Source organism: Xyrauchen texanus, chromosome 31 (assembly GCF_025860055.1).
Source record: "Xyrauchen texanus isolate HMW12.3.18 chromosome 31, RBS_HiC_50CHRs, whole genome shotgun sequence".
NCBI classification, from domain to species: domain Eukaryota; kingdom Metazoa; phylum Chordata; class Actinopteri; order Cypriniformes; family Catostomidae; genus Xyrauchen; species Xyrauchen texanus.
In genome coordinates, this window is record NC_068306.1 from 36588645 (window position 1) to 36607943 (window position 19299).

At 36.9% G+C, this 19299-nt stretch overlaps 1 protein-coding gene across 1 annotated transcript in view; it reads right to left on the reverse strand.

Moving 5' to 3' along the window:
- The window catches only part of LOC127625386 (gamma-aminobutyric acid receptor subunit beta-2-like), a 215103-nt gene that overhangs the window by 91202 nt on the left and 104602 nt on the right, over window positions 1-19299 (reverse strand). The window contains 1 exon segment of the mRNA XM_052100660.1: window positions 12902-13122. Coding sequence (XP_051956620.1) covers window positions 12902-13122 — 221 coding nt within the window.

A 19299-nucleotide genomic window follows, 5' to 3' on the forward strand; every position in this document is an offset into this window, starting at 1 on the left:
TTAACTATCTCGGCTTTTAAAACTAAATTTAAAACATATCTATTTTCCTTGACTTTTAACATTCATTGACAGTTTGTCTTTTTATCTCTATAAGTTTATTGTTATTTGTTTTTGTATATTGTTGTCTTGATTGTTGTCTTTTCATATATTGTGTAGCACTTTGGTTTACCTCGGTTGTTTTTTAAATGTGCTATATAAATAAACATTGATTGATTGAACTAAAAAAAAAAAAACACAAAGACAATGTTAAGTTTCATTTAACAAACCAAATAGCTTTCAGCTGTGTTTGATATGATGGCAAGTGATTTTCTAGTAGCAAATTAGCAATTTACCATGATTACTCAAGGATCAGGTGTTGGAGTGATGCTGCTGGAAATGGTTGTCTGTCTAGATTTGATCAAATGTGACTTTCAAATAATAATAGTAATGTTTTTTACATCAGTAATGTTCTAACTATATTGGTGATCAATTGAATGCCACTTTGGTGAATTAAAGTACCAATTTCCTTCCGAAACAGCAAAATCTGTACATTATTCAAAGTATGAACATGAAAAGTAGGAGCATGTACAGCACTCAATACTTAGTTGGTGCTCCTTTTGCCTGAATTACTGCAGCAATGCGGCGTGACATGGAGTCGATCAGTCTGTGGCACTGCTCGGGTGTTATGAGAGCCCAGGTTGCTCTGATAGTGGCCTTCAGCTCTTCTGCATTGTTGGGTCTGGCATATCGCATCTTCCTCTTCACAATACCCCACAGATTTTCTATAGGGTTAAGGTCAGGTGAGTTTGCTGGCCAATTAAGAACAGGGATACCATGGTTCTTAAACCAGGTACTGGTAGATTTGGCACTGTGTGCAGGTGCCAAGTCCTGTTGGAAAATGAAATCTGAATCTCCATAAAGTTGGTCAGCAGAAGGAAGCATGAAGTGCTCTAAAACTTCCTGGTAGACGGCTGCGTTGACCTTGGACCTCAGAAAACACAGTGTACCAACACCAGCAGATGACATGGCACCCCAAACCATCACTGACTGTGGAAACTTTACACTGGACTTCAATCAATGTGGATTCTGTGCCTCTCTTCCTCCAGACTCTGGGACCTTGATTTCCAAAGGAAATGCAAAATGTACTTTCATCAGAGAACTTAACTTTGGACCACTCAGCAGCAGTCCAGTCTTTTTTGTGTTCTGACGCGGTGTCTTGTTCAAGAGTGGCTTGACACAAGGAATGCGACAGCTGAAACCCATGTCTTGTATACATCTGTGCGTGGTGGTTCTTGAAGCACTGGTTCCAGCTGCAGTCCACTCTTTGTGAATCTCCCCCACATTTTTGAATGGGTTTTGTTTCACAATCCTCTCCAGGGTGCGGTTATCCCTATTGCTTGTACACTTTTTTTCTATCACATCTTTTCCTTCCCTTCGCCTCTTTATTAATGTGCTTGGACACAGAGCTCTGTGAACAGCCAGCCTCTTTAGCAATGATCTTTTGTGTCTTGCCCTCCTTGTGCAAGGTGTCAATGGTCGTCTTTTGGACAGCTGTCAAGTCAGCAGTCTTCCCCATGATTGTGTAGCCTACAGAACTAGACTGCAAGACCATTTAAAGGCCTTTGCAGGTGTTTTGAGTTAATTAGCTGATTAGAGTGTGGCACCCGGTGTCTTCAATATTGAACCTTTTCACAATATTCTAATTTTCAGAGATACTGATTTTGGGGTTTTTCATTAGTTGTCAGTTATAATCATCAAAATTAAAAGGAATGAACACTTGAAATATATCAGTCTGTGTGGAATGAATGTATACATTATCCAAGTTTCACTTTTTGAATGGAATTACTGAAATAAATCAACTTTTTGATGATATTCTAAGTATATGACCAGCACCTGTATATATAGCACATTTACGGTAATATAAACCATATTATTTATTTGTGTTTGGTGCTGTGTGTGATTGTATTTTAATGTGACGCCTGCTTCTAATATATTCTGCACAATGTTGTTGTTTTATGATGATAATGAGAATACATTCATCAATCTCTTGATAAAACCCCAATCAGCACTATTCATTTTTCAATGATGAATAAGATATGTAAATAAATGTAATTTATATTCACTAGCTAACATCGGTATTGACTTATTCATTTATTGTTGATTTATTTAGCCTTTAATTCAAGTTTCCGCTCTGATATATGTTGTTCTTTTGTTATGTACAGGGCCCTTGAGCAAGACAAATGAGATTTCGCTCCACAAGAATCCGTCACCTTGAGACACAGTCAGTGTTACTGACAATTTACATACACTAAGACATGCACAACTTGTTTTCTAGTGCAGCATTACAGAACCGCAGTAAATCAGCAAATCAATGGGAAAAAAAATAGTTCAGTATTATGCAGATTCATCACTTTACACTGGGGCTGCGTCTGTAATCGGCAACATTAGACAAGCTGAATTAAATTGACATGTTATTCATTGGGCCAAAATGCTTCGAATTAAATTTTGCTGTGGACATTTAGCTGTAAGAGAAGACTATTTTGACATATTTTTCATGTTCTTATTTTTAAATAAAGCAATATTATATTCTGTTGATTTGGGTTCATGTGAAACAGGGTATGGTTAGGTAAAGTGGAGCCATCAGGTATAATGGGCCAGATAAGTGTTCTTTTCTACGTTCAATGTAATCCAACTTAGTCTTATAGAATGAATGTTACTTTAACTACATTTCTGCAAACTTACTTTTAAAGGTCTATCTGTGCCCTGCCAAAGCGGCCCTAAATCAGCTGGACCACCTGGGGGTGGAGCCTCCACTCTCCGCTGAGTGAGATCTGTGGCGACAGCGCGTCCGCCGTCATGTTTCGGTCAGCAGGGATATGAGTGGCAAGCAGCGACCGGAGTCGCGGCTGACACCAAAGGAGGAGATGGCAGGCGAGTTGTAACATGTACGCCGCCTTGGCAATTTATGTACGCTACTATGGCGGTGCTGTCTGAATGGATCAAGTCATGCTTGCCCTGAATCAGCGGGAGAAACCTCCGCAGGGAAAGGAGTACAGCCAAAAACTCAAGGCAGTTGATGTGCCAATGCAGGCGGGGCCAATGGGATGTCATCGAGACTCGTCAGCACTGGCCTGCAGGGTCTGGGCAGTCGTGGGTCCGAGGGCGAGATGGCCATGTCCGGGGAGCCGGGACTGGAAGGAAGTGAGGGAATTGCTCTTTGACAATTTGAGTACCGCAGCCCGAAGGGGAGTGCGGCGAAGAAAAAGGGAGAACTGAGGATTCTCCTCCCGGCCCTCCACCGGGGGACGGAGTGGTCTTGCTACCAGCTCTGGAGCAAACGTCTGGCTTCCTGGGTTCACCGCCTCAGGAACGCTTAGGGGTTTTAGGGGCCCTAAAGGGGGTCCTGGAGACGGGGGGGCATATGCCACCTGTGGGGCGCTCGACGCTGGGGCTGAGAGCTGGGCCCAGGTTTAGGTGGAGCTGCCGTTGGCTTTTCGCAGGGGGACGGCCATGGCGTGATGTGGGAGATGGCCTCCGTCTGTTTCTTCACCGCCGAGAACTGCTGTCGACGGTGTCACCGAAGAGAAAGAACTGGGAGACGGGGGCGTTGACGAAGCAGGCTTTGTCAACATTGCGCATCTCGACCAAGTTCAGCCATAGATTGGTTTCCTGGACCACGAGGGTGGCCATCGCCCGCCCGAGTGCTTGTGCGGTGACCTTCGTAGCTCTGAGAGTGAGGTCAGTGGCAGAGCACAGTTCCTGCAGCACGTCAGGATCGGGACTACACAGGTGCAGATCTTTGAGTGCCTTGGCTTGGTGTACTTGCAGGAGAGCCATGGCATGCAAGGCAGAGGCGGCCTGTCCAGTGGCGCTGTAGGCTTTCGCAGTCAGTGACGACGTTGTCCTACAGGCCTTGGAGGGGAGTACCGGACAGTCCCGCCAAGGGTGGCCAGTGTAAACTGAGGCCCACCCAGAATATTAGAGATTATTCTTTGACTTCAAATATATATATTTATAAAACAGTTTAAAAAATTTATAAATTCACATTTCTGAAAATGTGCCTCCAAAATCAACCTTACAGACATTACAATGAGCTCATGGAACAGGAAAATGTTCCAGTGCATAGTGACAAACAGGTGTTTAGGAAAGTACTGTGGTAGTTTTTTTATTTAGAATTTTGGGAGAAAACAAAATCAATGGAACCTTTTACCCCATGGAGCCTTTAGCCCAGTTGTACCCTATATTCACAAGACGTAAACATTATGCATGTTAACATGATTTAAGTGTGATAATAAAGTGATTTGATTTGATTTGATTTGATAAAATAGTTTACAAAACCTTTCTGTGTGAAGTTTTTTTCCAATTTTACAACTTCGCTGCCAACAATGACAACGTAATGCTGTAAACACTACAATAACCATAAAACATTTTAAACAACTTTACAGCTCAAATCATACATGAGTTTTAACAGAAGAATTAATGTAAGTGCTTTTATAAATTGATAAGCTTCACATTTCTGCCTTTAAACACTCCAGAAATTGGCCCATTCACCTCCAATATAAGCGCCTCAATGTAACCTCAATTTTTGCTTATTTTTTTTAAATAATACAAAAATATATATATTATTTTTTTTGGTAATCAACATTATGCCATAAATGCTTTTCATTTAGCTTGAACCCAGAATATTAATTGAAGATTGTCACATAATGGACTGGCGACCTGTCCAGGGTGTCCCCCGCCTTTCGCCCAATGTTAGCTGGGATAGGCTCCAGCCCCCCGCGACCCTGTACACAGGATAAGCGGTTGACGATGGATGGATGGATGGATGGATTGTCACATAGTGGCAATATTAGTCAATTGCAATATATCCAGATAAAGTGTAAAGGGTTTTAGAGTGAATGACAGTAAACGTAGTAGGGTAAAATAAAACCTGACAGGATATTTTTCAAAAATGAAAATTAGAGAACACAACAGATTTGAGTGAATGACTTGGACTCATTTGATCGAACTGCACAGTTCAATGACAGATTAGATTGCTTTGTACTCCAAAACACTTATAACTGCCAAGCTAAACAGCCCCTGCAATAATGTGGCCACACTGGCAGATCTTCTTAACCAATAAATCAAGCTCGGAAACAATCAGCTAATTGCTCTTTGCTCCAGCGAAAGGAGATGAGAGCTTATATAATTCAGACTGCCAGCGCACAGCCAACAAACCAAGTGCTAACAGATTGTGAAGTCCAACTGAGAGATGAGAGAGGGGCTATAAAAATATCCAGCTTCTTCGTTCCCCACGTGGCCCAGGGGTTTATATTAAGCTGGATTTTTGGACGAAGACAGTACTTCAATAAATCCTTATTAGTTTCTCATTAACAGTCGCATTTGCATGTCAAAGGTAAATCAGTGGGTCAGTTAGGGGGATTTTCTCAATATGTGCCTGAATTTATGGCCGCGGTTGCACAGAGGAAAATGCTAATCGTAGCTAATGCTAAAACACTTTAAGATAAATAAAAAAATATGTAAATGAGACAATTGTTACAAAACATTAATCCAGGTACATTTAAAAACAACATTTTCCTTTGTGAAACGTTCTCCGTCCACGCTGCCATTTTCATAATTTTTTCCAAAATGTTCTCGTCCTCACTAAAACATATGAAAATGCTTAAGTCCCCTTACTGTGCATGCGGAAAATCACGATGTATGCCGGACACCAATTCCGAGTAAACTTTGTATCTTTGATGGAATGCAGTCTGAAAGTTGTACTAAGTGACATTTCTCTTTAACAATGCTATCAAAGTGAATTTCAGGCACAACAGCACCACTATAACATGGCTGCCATCTTGATTGTTTTGCTTGAATGGATCATATGACTGTGTCACAGGACAACAAATATGTCATCATTTTAAGATCATCGTTTAAGGCAAAGATGGCATTTTCAAATGTATTGACTTGGAGAGCATTTTCAAATAGCTCAGTTTTCGCTGAAAAAACACCATCTCAGTGTGGACGGAAAGCCAAAACGTAGAGAAAAAGATGTGTTCCCTATCTGTCACTCACTCGAAGTTGTGTCGATGTAGTGACACTAGGGGTCGCCCTTGGGATCCCCAAACATCTCTGATCTTTGAGAAAATGCCAGTGGGAATTGGGGAGTGGAATTTGCATGCCACAAGAATATAAAAGGAGCTGGCTTGCAACCACTCATTCAGATTTGTTCTTCGCAGCTGAGCGGTTGTTTTCAGCGAGCTGAATTCCTCTGTCGAACCATACACCCCTAAAAACAATGAGGCTGTTGGAATTACGGCGCATTAAAGTGGTTTCTCCCCCTCTTGCACCGGCGTTGTGCAGAGAATGCATTTAGAGCACCGAAGCAACCAGCTTTATTGATTTTAATTATAGTAAGATATCTTCGGATCAGAATGTCCTAGAGAGATGAGAGACATTTACAAAAAACACTGCATCTGCAAAGCAACCCCACACACCCCTCACATAAACTCTTCACCCTCCTGCCATCTGGCAAGAGGTACCTAAGCATTCGGGCCCTCACGGCCAGTCTGTGCACAGCACGCACGCACGCTGCACGCGAGTTTGTTTGTGGCCTGCTTATTGCTTATTCTTATTCTCAAACGTTCATCATTATAGTCATCGTTCATAGTTATATCCTTTGTCATTTTACCACGTTTCAGGTTTTTCCAATTTTCTCCTGTTTCATCTGCATGTATTTTACCTGTTGCTGCTGGCACCTAGCTAGAGTCTGTGTTTGTAGCCTGCTAGTTTTTTAGCATCGCTTATATATCTGTTTTCAGCCTTTAATCCTTAAACATCTGCCATTTTTAAGCACGAATTGGGTCTTCCCTCGTATTATTCTCTTATCGCGATTCAACAGCACGCGCATATTCCACCTGCATCCACATTCTATTTTTATCGCGATTAAACTGTGTGCATTTTTTCAGCGCGCACCTGTTATTTCTCCTCTGCGGTACACAGATTATTACATCGATCTCAAAGCACCGCTTATCAAGAACAACCAACAACAAAGAGACACCACTCTCCCATTCCTGTTAGGGTTTCCAATCAATTCTCCCCACTCAGTGATACACCCACTGAGAATCATGTTGAAAGAGCCCTTGTTATCGGCAATTCTATTGTAAGGAACGTGGAAATAGAGACTCCAGCCACTATTGTTAATTGCATTTCGGGGGCAAGAGCGTCTGACATCAAATCAAATTTACAAGTGCTGGCTAATGCTAAACGTAGATTTTCTAAAATTGTTATCCCTGTCAGCACTAACGGTGTTCGGCTTCGCCAGTCGGAGATCACTAAAGATAATGTTAAAGAGGTGGGCAAATTTGCAAAAACAATGTCAGACACTGTAATATGCTCTGGTCCCCTCCCTGCTCATCGTGGTGATGAGGTTTATAGTAGATTAGTGTCACTGAATGGCTGGATGTCTGAGTGGAGTCTAAGAATAAAATAGGATTTATAGACAATTGGAAGAGTTTTTGGGGTAGACCTGACCTGCTAAAGAGAGACGGACTCCATCCATCCAGGGAAGGTGCTGCTCTCCTCTCAAGTAATTTGGCTCATAGTCTTAATAATGATAGTAATTGACTAACTGGGGCCCAGGTCAGGAAGCAGACAAACTGGTTAATCCGAATGTCTGCTAGCTGCCTTGAGACGTCACACAGCTCACATAAACTACAACACATAGAGACTGTATAACCTAGAAATCTCATAGAGACAATGTCTGTTCCCCGAACTACGAAACACAATACCCTCACTAAATCATTTAGAAACATTTTTATTAAGGTCAAACTTGAACAAAACAAACAAATTAAAAATACACATCATATAAAAATAGGGCTCCTAAACATTAGATCTCTTTCTACCAAAGCACTAATTGTCAATGAAATGATTACAGATCATAGATTGGATGCCCTCTGTTTGACTGAAACCTGGCTTAAACCGGATGAATATATTAGTTTAAATGAATCTATCCCCCAGGTTATTGTTATAAACATGAGCCACGTCTGAAGGGTCGAGGAGGAGGTGTTGCTACAATTTACAGTGACGTTTTTGGTGTTACTCAGAGGACAGGATATAAATGTAAGTCTTTTGAACTAATAATGCTTAATGTGACACAGTCAAATATAATAAAAAAATCCCTGTCGTCTTTTACCCTTGCTACAATGTATAGATCACCCGGGCCTTATTCTGATTTCCATAGTGAATTTGCAAATTTTTTATCAGATATTGTAGTTACAGTAGATAGAGCCTTAATTGTTGGTGACTTCAACATTCACGTAGATAATGAAAATGATACATTGGGATTAGCATATATTGATATTCTCAACTCTCTTGGAGTCAGACAAAATGTAATAGGACCAACTCATTGCCATAATCATACGCTAGATTTAATTCTTTCATATGGAGTTGATGTTGATAATATAGAAATTCTGCAGCAGAGCGATGATGTCTCGGATCATTACCTCATCTCTTGTTTGCTGCAATCAACTAATGTTACTCAATTTACACCACGCTATCATTCAGGTAGAACTATTCTTTCGACCACTAAAGATAGCTTCACTAATAATCTTCCAGATCTATCTCATACACTCAATAAACCCCAAAGCCCAGAAGAACTTGATGAAATAACAAAAAATATAAATGCAGTCTTCTCTAGCACCCTTGATATTGTTGCCCCACTTCGATTAAAAACAATTTAAGAAATACGCCCTGCACCATGGTACAATGATCACACTCATGCTCTCAAGAGAGCAGCTCGGAAAAGAGAGCGCATGTGGAAAAATACAAAATTATAAGTATTTCGTGGTGCATGGAAGGATAGTGTCTGTAGCTACAGACAGGCACTAAAAGCAGCCAGGTAAGCATATTTTAGTAAACTCATAGAAAATAACCACAACAATCCTAGATGTATATCCAGTACTGTGGCTAAATTGGTAAGGAATAAAGCCTAAACAGAACCAGATATTATGTCACAGCTCAAGAATAATGACTTCATGAATATCTTTACAGATAAAATTGAAATAATCAGAAATAAAATTGGAATTATGCAATCATCTGTCATCACACCTCAGAAAACACTGCCTAATAATTTTCCTCACGTGCAACTTAAATTTTTCTCTGTCATTGTGAAGTTAAAGGCAGTTTAAGGAATAAATACTGTTTAAAAAAAACATAGAGAGAAGTGACGGAAAGCAACGGAAACAGCGGAGAGTTTATGTAAGTAAAAGCTGTTAGTGGATGCGAGCAGAGAAAACTGAGTGCAGAAAGAGGGATAAGACATCAATATCCAGTGGCACAAGTGTCTTCTGTGTGGAGAAGCATTCAGGCTTAAAGACTGATGTGAGTGGAACATGGAAAGAAGGGGAAAGCGCAACCAGCGAACGGTCATCCCAAGGATGCTGATGATAGGATCAAACACTCTCTAGTAGGGAAAGGGTTGATTATCTCTCTAATCTGTGCTATTTGAAGACAATCATGGACTATTTAGAAATTAATTGACTCATACTGTAAAACATTCGCGTTTGTAGGTAATGTACATATTGTTCATGTGTGTGTTTACACTAAGTAACAGTGAATTGTGAGCACAAATTGTTTCAGTTTGTTAACTCAATGTATATTAGGCTTATTATGCTTAAACTTATTATGCTTAGAGACAGTTGTGCATAAGAACATTTTATTCACATAGTATTTTGTCTATATTTATGTGAATGTTAATAGTAACGCTAGTGTTTATTTTTTGTTTCTTTAAGGTTAGCAACCTATCAAAATCTATCAAAATTTAACAAAATCTAACAAAAGCTAATAAAATCCAACAAAAGCTAAGAAAAGCTAACAAGTAAGAAAGATTAATCTAAGTGGTTAAAAAAGCAACTTAACAAGCAAATTCGTGAAGGAAGCTAAATGAACAAACTGATGTGATTATCTGAATTTGTGTACCACTGAATTGAATTGAAACTGAGTTTAATTGGACAATCTGAACCTTGGATCTGACTACTGTTTAATCTGTTATGGAATCTGTTGATAAATGAATACAAGTTGTGGAAAGTCCATTTGGAGTTGTTCCGTGTGTCCTTTTGAATGACTGATGCTCATTTACGAGTTAGAGGCAGATGCTGATGTGTAAAATTCCCTGGATAACTCGACAGTCATAGGTCATGAAGAGCTAACAAAACTTATCGAAACATCAAAAGCCACAACTTGTTTGTTAGATCCTATACCAACTAAGTTCTTAAAAGAGGTATGTCCTGTAATCTCAGAACCTCTTCTTAATATCATTAACTCCTCGCTATGCTTAGGACATGTCCCAAGAAACTTTAAAATGGCAATTATCAAACCGCTTATTAAGAAGCCACAACTTGATCCTGGAGAACTTGCTAATTATAGACCGATTTCAAATCTCCCATTTATGTCAAAAATACTAGAAAAGGTAGTATCCTCCCAAATATGTTCATTTCTAAAGAGAAATAGTATATATGAAGAATTTCAATCAGGATTTAGGCCTCATCACAGTACAGAGACTGCACTTATCAGAGTTACAAATGACTTGCTCTTATCATCTGATTGCGGCTGCATTTCTCTTCTAGTGCTTTTAGATCTTAGTGTTGCATTCGACACAATATATCACAACATTCTCTTGAATAGGCTGGAGAATTATGTTGGAATTTGTGGAGATGCATTAGCGTGGTTTAGGTCATATTTAGCAGACCACTACCACTTTGTTTATGTAATGAGGAATTGTCAAACCAAACAAAAGTAAAATATGGAGTGCCACAGGGATCAGTTTTAGGGCCTCTGCTTTTCTCCATGTATATGCTTCCCCTGGGAGATATCAGGAATCGTGGAATACGTTTCCACTGCTATGCTGACGATACACAACGAAAAAATATTTCTTTGAAACCTGATGAGATTTCACAATTCTCGAAATTAGAAGAGTGTATCAATGAAATAAGAGATTGGATGGCCAGAAATTTGAAATCTGACAAAACAGAGGTACTAATTTTTGGACCAAAAATTCTAAAAATAAGCAGCTAAAATATAATTTGACTCTAGATGGATGTACTGTTACATCATCTTCAACAGCGAAGAACTTAGGTGTTATATTTGATACCAATCTGTCCTTTGAAAATCAAATTACAAATGTTTGTAGATCAGCATTCTTCCACCTAAGAAATATTGCTAAATTAAGGCATATGCTCTCTGTTGCTGATGCCGAAAAATTAATTCATGCATTCATGACCTCAAGACTAGATTATTGTAATGCATTACTGGGAGGATGTCCAGCAAGATGAATAAATAAAATTAAATTGGTTCAAAATGCAGCAGCCAGAGTGCTAACAAGAACCAAGAAATATTATCATATTAGCCCAATTTTATCATCGTTACATTGGCTACCTGCTATTAATTTTAAAATTCTGTTAACTATGCACAAAGCTTTGAATGGTCTAGCTCCGCAGTACTTAAGTGATCTTCTACCATGCTATATTCCAATACATTCATTAAGATCGCAAAATTCTGGCACGTTAATAGTTCCTAGAATATCAAATCCACAAAAGGAGGTAGATCCTTTTCATATTTGGCTCCTAAACAATGGAATAGTCTCCCTAACACTGTTCGAGATGCAGACACACTCTCTCAGTTTAAGTCTAGACTAAAGACTCATCTATTTAGCTAGGCATACACCTAATTTATCCTCCAACCCACAATTAGGCTGCTTTAGTTGGGTCTGCCGGAACCAGAAACCAGAAACCAGAAACATTGAGCATGATCTCAAACTCTGCAATAAATTTAATGGCATCTATGCTAATATTATTTTATTTGTTTCCATGTCTCAACCATCGGGACTCCTATCCTGAGGTCACCAGAACCGGCTGGATCCAGCTCCATTCCTGCATCTTGTTGGACTCCAATGCTACATGTCGCTGAATGATGATGACTAAACGCAGCCTGCATTACCTCGGTCTATTGATGGACTACGATCTTGAAATGGAATGCAAAGGCTAACTATTGCCAACAAAAACCTTCATCAGCCAATTAACATGGACAATTGCATCTATGTGAACTTCTGCAATTAATCAAGGATGGACTTCAAAGACATTGGTCATTAATCTTACAGTTCAAACACTATCGTTGTTTAAACACTGACCCTTAACACTTACTTAGTTTAATAATTTTAAACCATGATTTTAACTATACATAAGTAATATTTACATTATATTCATGATGTTAGTCAGAGGGGAACTGGCCCCCACAGTGAGTCTGGTTTCTCCCAATGTTATTTTTCTCCATGAATCTACATTTTATGGAGTTTTGTGTTCCTTGCCACAGTCACTTTCAGCTTGCTCACTGGGGTTATTAATACAATTATTATTTCATTATTTTTCAACACGATTAAGAATAATATTTTATCTAATTACAAAATGATGATTCATCGACATTAAAGTTTTATTGTCTGTTAATGCTGATCTTCTGTAAAGCTGCTTTAAAATGTTAATTAAACGATGTGTGTCGTGAAAGGCGCTATACAAATAAAACTGACTTGACTTGACTGTGTAACATATATATATATATATATATATATGTCTTTTTGACATATTGAATATATATTTTTCTATATATTTATATTTTCAATTCGCTTTTTATTTTATTCTATTCTATTTTTGTTATTATTATCAGTTCTGTTTTGTTGTTGTATTGTTGTACACTGGAAGCTTCTGTCACCAGTACAAATTCCTTGTATGTGTAAGCATACTTGGCAATAAAGCTCATTGTGATTCTGATCTCTCAAAACCTAATTTTCATCTCCATCAAAAATAAAAGATGAAGGTATTGTGAATAAGGTCCATAATAATAATAATTAGAATTGTGAACTGAATTGTCAAAAAAGATGCTTGTGAAGTACCTGAGGCTATAAAGCACAGTGCCATCTGGATGGAGCCGAATCATTCTGTTCTTCACCGTCACACCATGAACAAAAGATTTCTTGTCGTTCAGAAAGTACGTGTCCGGCACCCACAGCTGATCGGCTACTCTGTTATCCAGCGTCAGGTTAAGAGGAATCTCGGAATAAGACAGACGCTTGTCTCGCCACGCTTGCTGGAAATACATAGTCAACGTGTAGTCCTGAAAAGCAAACAGAAGATGTGGGTGACCAGGTCTGAGGACTAAATTAGATGTCTAAAGCAAGAGTAACTTGTGATGGGGACATTTTAGGGGTTATTTTATAAATAAACACAATCAAGTAAAGAATGAGTGTTTAGGAGCTTGAGACTGGAGGAAACCCCTACAATTGCAGACTGGGTCACAGTAGAACAAAATAGCTTTTACATTATTTCAGCCACTCTATAAATTAATAATAATAATATAAAAAAGTAATTATTTACTCACTCTCATACTGTTTCAAACCATATGCTGTTTTCTTTTTTTGCTAACCCAAAATGAGAATTCTTAAAGAATCTATATGCAGCTCTTTTCCATACAATAACAGTTCATAGTGACTTTCATCCTCCATAATTAAATAAATAGATATTATAATAGATAATTAAATGCATATATTTATATAATAAATATTACTATTATATATATATATATATATATATCACAGAATATATATATATATATATATATATATATATATATATATATATATATATATATATATATATATATATATATATATATATATATATATATATATATATATAATATAATTTAATATGAAAGGTATCTGGGTTCAATACAAGTTAAGTGCAGTCGACAGCATTTGTGCCATTATTTTGTGTCGTCCCTCCTTTTCTTTTTAAAAATGCAAAAATCGAGGTTACAGTGAGAACTTACAATAGAAGTGAATGGGGCCAATTTTTGGATGATTTAAAGGCAAAAGCTTATAATTTACAAAAGCGCTTACATTAATTCTTCTGTTGAAACAATTGCATTATTTGAGCTTGCATTATACAAATAAATTGTCATTTTACTGTTGTTTTAGGGTTTATAGTGTTACATCATCATGGCAACAAAGCTGTAAAATTGGCTGTAACTTTACTCAGAAAAGGTTAGTAAGCAATTTTATCACAATAAAATCATGTTAACAAGTACAGTATATTGTTTACATCTTGTAAATATACTTTTGAAACAGTGAGTATTTTAACAATTATAGAATTGCCCCATTCACTTCCATTGTAAGTGCCTCACTATAAACCAGATTTTAGATTTTTTTTTTAAAGATAAGTCAAAATGTATTTTTGTGGTAATCAACATTATGCCACAAATGCTGTTGTTTGAGCTTAACTTGCATTGAACCCGGAATATTCCTTTAAGTAATTAATCAATATATTAAACGTAGGTCACAGGACTAGTGCACTATATTTGAAGTCTTGATGAAGTGACTGCAACTCAATTCAAAGATATATCAAGTTACAGTCTGTTTCTCAAACAAAACAAATGGTTTCAGAAGAGTTGGAAGTCTTATAGACTACTTTTATTTTACTTTTAATGGTGTGTTTTTGTCCTATTTGGAGCTTGATAGATGTGGTCACATTGAACTGCCATTTCACGAATAAAAGCTGTGTACAGACACTTTATAATTTCTCTTCCAATAAAAAAACAAATATGTGAACAACATAAGGGTGAGTAAATAATGACATTTTTGGGAGAAAAGAATGAACGTCACTTGTCAATTTATCAAAAGAATACAAATGTCAACAGACTCTTTCAGCTGATTGTGCAATTTAAAACATCAGCACACGCTCCTATACCTCTGCAACAGCTCCCTGCTGATAATTATGTAATTGTCTGCGCTGCTGCGCTCCATTTTGAATGCTTCACACACGTGCCTTCATCACTCATCAGTTTCCAGAGCTAAATCCAGACAGACCTCACAGTTTCATGGGAATATGAGGCTGGGAGTGATATCTTCAGCACTACCTTGGGTGTTCAAACTTCTCTTTGATGAGGAACAGAATGCAAGTCTACATGTATTAGTTTCAGGGCAAACACTGGCAAAAGGCACCCTTAAATGTCCCTTTTTACCATGTGTGAAAAATGGTGTGTACTGAGCTGAACACACAACCCAAAACAATAACTTTTTTTGCATGCTTATCATAGTTAGGTATAATGGTAAACTGACAGATAGATATGCATCTAAAATTGCATTTAAAAGAATATTCCGGGTTCATTATTAGTTGAGCTCAATCGACATCATTTGTGGCATAATGTTGATTACAACAAAAATGTATTTTGACTCGGCCCTACTTTTCTTTAAAAAGTTCAAATCTAGTTTACAGTGAGGCACTTACAATGGAAGTGAATGGAGGCCAATACGTAAATGGTAAACTAATCACTGTTTCATAATTATAGCCACAAGACACAAACAATATACTTGTAAACATGATTTTAGTGTGATACAATCACTCACTAACCTTTTCTGAGGAAAGTTATATCCAATTTGACAACTTTGTTGCCATGACGACGTTAAGCCGTAAACCCTAAAATGTCTGAAATTTTTTGAGAACAAGTAGGAGTACCGATACTTCATTTTTTGTACTCGCCGATACCGAGTCCGATACCTGTTTTGTTTTGTTTTTTTCTCTCGATATCAACAGTTTATTTCAATTTTATCATCAAAATTGTGTTTAAATAAATAAATTCATTCAAAGTTTTATCAAAAGAAAATATAACAATTAATTTTCAACATAATATTGTATTTTTTTTTTTTATTATTAAATTAAATGTTTATATACAGAACTTCACAGCACAATCTAAAATACAACACTGGATTTTAAATTTTGCCAAATAAAGTGCTGCATAACAGAGCATCACAGTTGTTCTTAAGTACTGCTTAAGTGTAACACAATGACTACTGATGTATTATTATTAGTAGTAGTATTACAGTGAATATTACAAACATTTACAGTAGTGATATATGTATGTCATACTTTTTCCCTATAAATAAAGCTTTTATTTTGACGGAGCTTTAATTTTGAAGTGTTTCTGTGTTGTTTTGACCAAGGAGCTCTGGCATTATGATGTCAGCATCCCACTTTGGAAAATCCGTCAGCTACGTGACTCAAAGTGATTATTAAACCGGAAAGGCTGCTATTTAATTATATAAATATGTACTCTGTACCTGCCCCACACTACAATGAGAATTTGCACTCTGTTTACTGTCATCTGCTACAAACTGAGCATATTATCCTGCTTATGACAGTGTTTTCCCTGTTTGATCCAAGAAGAAGCTTTGAAAGGTATGAGCAGCCGGCATCAGCACAACACTGTCTCCGGACATTCACAAGCGCTCACATTTAAATTATATGCAAACTATAGATTTATCTCTTTAAATTTCAGCTTTTGCGGTTAAATAATCTCACTAGCAAGGTTTTTCCTGCATAGAGAATTACTAGGCGGCTGCCTCCTTCAAATTTCGTGCCGTCTCCGGCCTGTCTACAAAACTCTGGGGGGTGTCTTCGTGGAAAACACTAACAAACGTTACACTCAGTGGATTGTCATTTGTAACTTACAAACCTCTGCAATAATGATAGAATAATTCCGTTGTCGAATAGTCGCTTGATGTCATTTAACATAACTTGAGATCATATAAAACTATAATGATGACACGCGAGACGAGCTTGGCGATATATCTTTATTTCAGCCTTAATTAAAGTTAATATTTTACGAGAGTGTGACGTGTAAATAAGCACAAACTCCAAAACTGTCATTTTCTGTGCGGTTAGAGCTGCTTCAACCAGTCACAGGAGACACCCAATCTGACCGGGAGAGATTTAATGTTCCGCTGGCTGATACGTACTCTAACACAGAGATGCTCGTCTCTCACACCCGCTTATCATGATAAGATCAATCTTATGTGAAAAATAACACTAAAATGACGACAACAATAAAATGTGTGTATGTGTATATATATAACTATTTTGGTTTTGGATATACAAGATTGACAATTGCTTATCTATAATACTCTTATGGCTAAAATGTTTAGTGTTCAGTGACTAAAATGTCAACATGACTAAATGTTACTAAAATATTACTAAAATGTCAACAGTTTTCATTGACTAAAACTACATTAAAATGCCCAGACTTTGTCAACCAAAACTTGACTTTACTAAAGTTGACAAAATATGATAAAAACTAAAAAGGACAAAGACTAAATTAAAAAACAGCTGACAAAATTAACACTACTATTCAGTTGCCAGGTCATTAGGAGTGTATTAATGCAAAGCCAATGTTTACATGTTTTTAACGTCACTATTTTGATCAGTATAGTACCACCTAAGCCAAATTTTGAGCCAGAAAAAACCCTAACTAGGACATAACGTGATTAAGATTTTTGGCTGAATGTTTACAAAATGGCATTCGTACACCAGATGGTATCGGTTTTTGGTATCGGAGCATTTTTATGAGTATGTGTATATGAGCATGGTATCGGACATCCCTAAACAGAAGAATTAATGTAAGTGCTTTAATAAAATTATTAGCTTTAAATTTCTGCCTTTAAACCCTCCAAAAAATTGGCCCCATTCACTTCCATTGTAAATGCCTCACTGTAACCTCGATTTATGCTTTTTTTTTATAGAAAAGGGAGGGATGAGTCAAAATAATTTTTTCTGTAAAAGTTTTGTTGTAAACATTTTGTCACAAAAAGTGAATGGTGACTGAGTCTGTTGGAACAACATGAGATTGAATAAATTAAGGAATTAAACTATCCATTTCAATCTTCTGAGACATGAAATAGAAACATCTAAGCAATACTATTTTCTCAGTGTCTAAGTGCTAAAAGAGTCCTATGAAGTATTGTTTTCTGTTCTTTATTAAATCAATCACTATGTATTTAAAAAATAAAATTGGCATTAAGTTTATAAAAGTTGCTCATTAAACACAAAAGTTTGTCTGTGGTAGTTGACATTAAATGCGAATCCTAAAATGTGTCTGATGAAAATCTGTGATGATGAAATTTTTCCATTTTTGCCTGCTGAGAAACTGGATCTTACTTGTGCTGTCTGACTGTAAACACCATTATGAAATCCCATGCAACAGCAGGCAGGCTTTCATAAGTTTCTTTTGCCATCACCTTAAATCATTTTTAATTCATGTGTGAAAGGGTTAAAGTGAATTCTGAAACTGAAATGATTAAAAAGCTGCTGAGTATGGGAGATTTAGCAAGTATGTTTTGAGTGATCAGCGAAACATCTTGAGGTTTTAAGCTTCTCCTCGTAATTCTTTTATCAGGGCAGATTGTTGGCTGCAGGAGAGGAGCTGTCTTCATCATGATAACTATAATCAATTTATTTGAGAAATTCGAGCACTTTAACTCATGATTAGGGAAAGCTCTGGGGGAGACTGGGGCTAGTTGTATGGATGTTAACCAGCATACAACCATTTTATAGTGTAATATACAACCATATGTTTTATCAAATATCAAACCATTGTTTTGGCCAACTATTATTATAGTTCACTTGTTTATCCAACAGCTCTAGCAAAAAAAAAAAAAAAAAAAAAAAAGGTTATGCACTATAAAAAAAACAAATAAATGATATTTGTCAGGCAGCCCTATTCTAAAAGAAAAGGTGATTAGTGTTCACTTTGGTCAAGTTTCTTCAGTTTATAAGGTCACATAATTCTTTGAATATTTTTGAGGGGATGACCTACACAGCTTTTTAAATTAGTCCAACTAAGGTGGTATTCTGGTGGGGCTGAGTGGAAATGGAAGTCTGCTTAACAAAGAATATCATGTTCCAAACACTCAATTTTCTGAACCAGGAAACACTATATTTATGCTAATAAAAATAAAAATTGAAAGCTTGTAGAACTTAATACATATAGACATCCCTAGTGAACAAATAATATAATTAAGCAGACTTTATTCTTGGGTGCTTCAGTATACTAAAGTGTATTTCTGGCAGACTATAAATTGTTATACATGAAGTCTGCTAAATTGGAACAGCTAATTTTGTACTTGATACACTTTAGTTTGCCGAATGCAGTGCTGTGGTGCAACTAAAAATGTGTTAAGTATACTTGATTGAGCTAAAATTGAAATATTTCAAGTACACTTTAAATATCTACCCTTGTATTACATTTTCTGAAATGCACAGTATTATCAATAATATTTTTTATTAACAGTATTTTTTGACTACAATTACAACTCCATTCCACTGTAAAATGTTACATTAACGTTATACTGATAATATATTGCTGCCCCACACCACAACTGAATTTCAGCCTGCATTAATATATGTACTTCTGCTGCTTGAATTCATAGTGTTATAGACTGGGTATTATAGGAATATATAA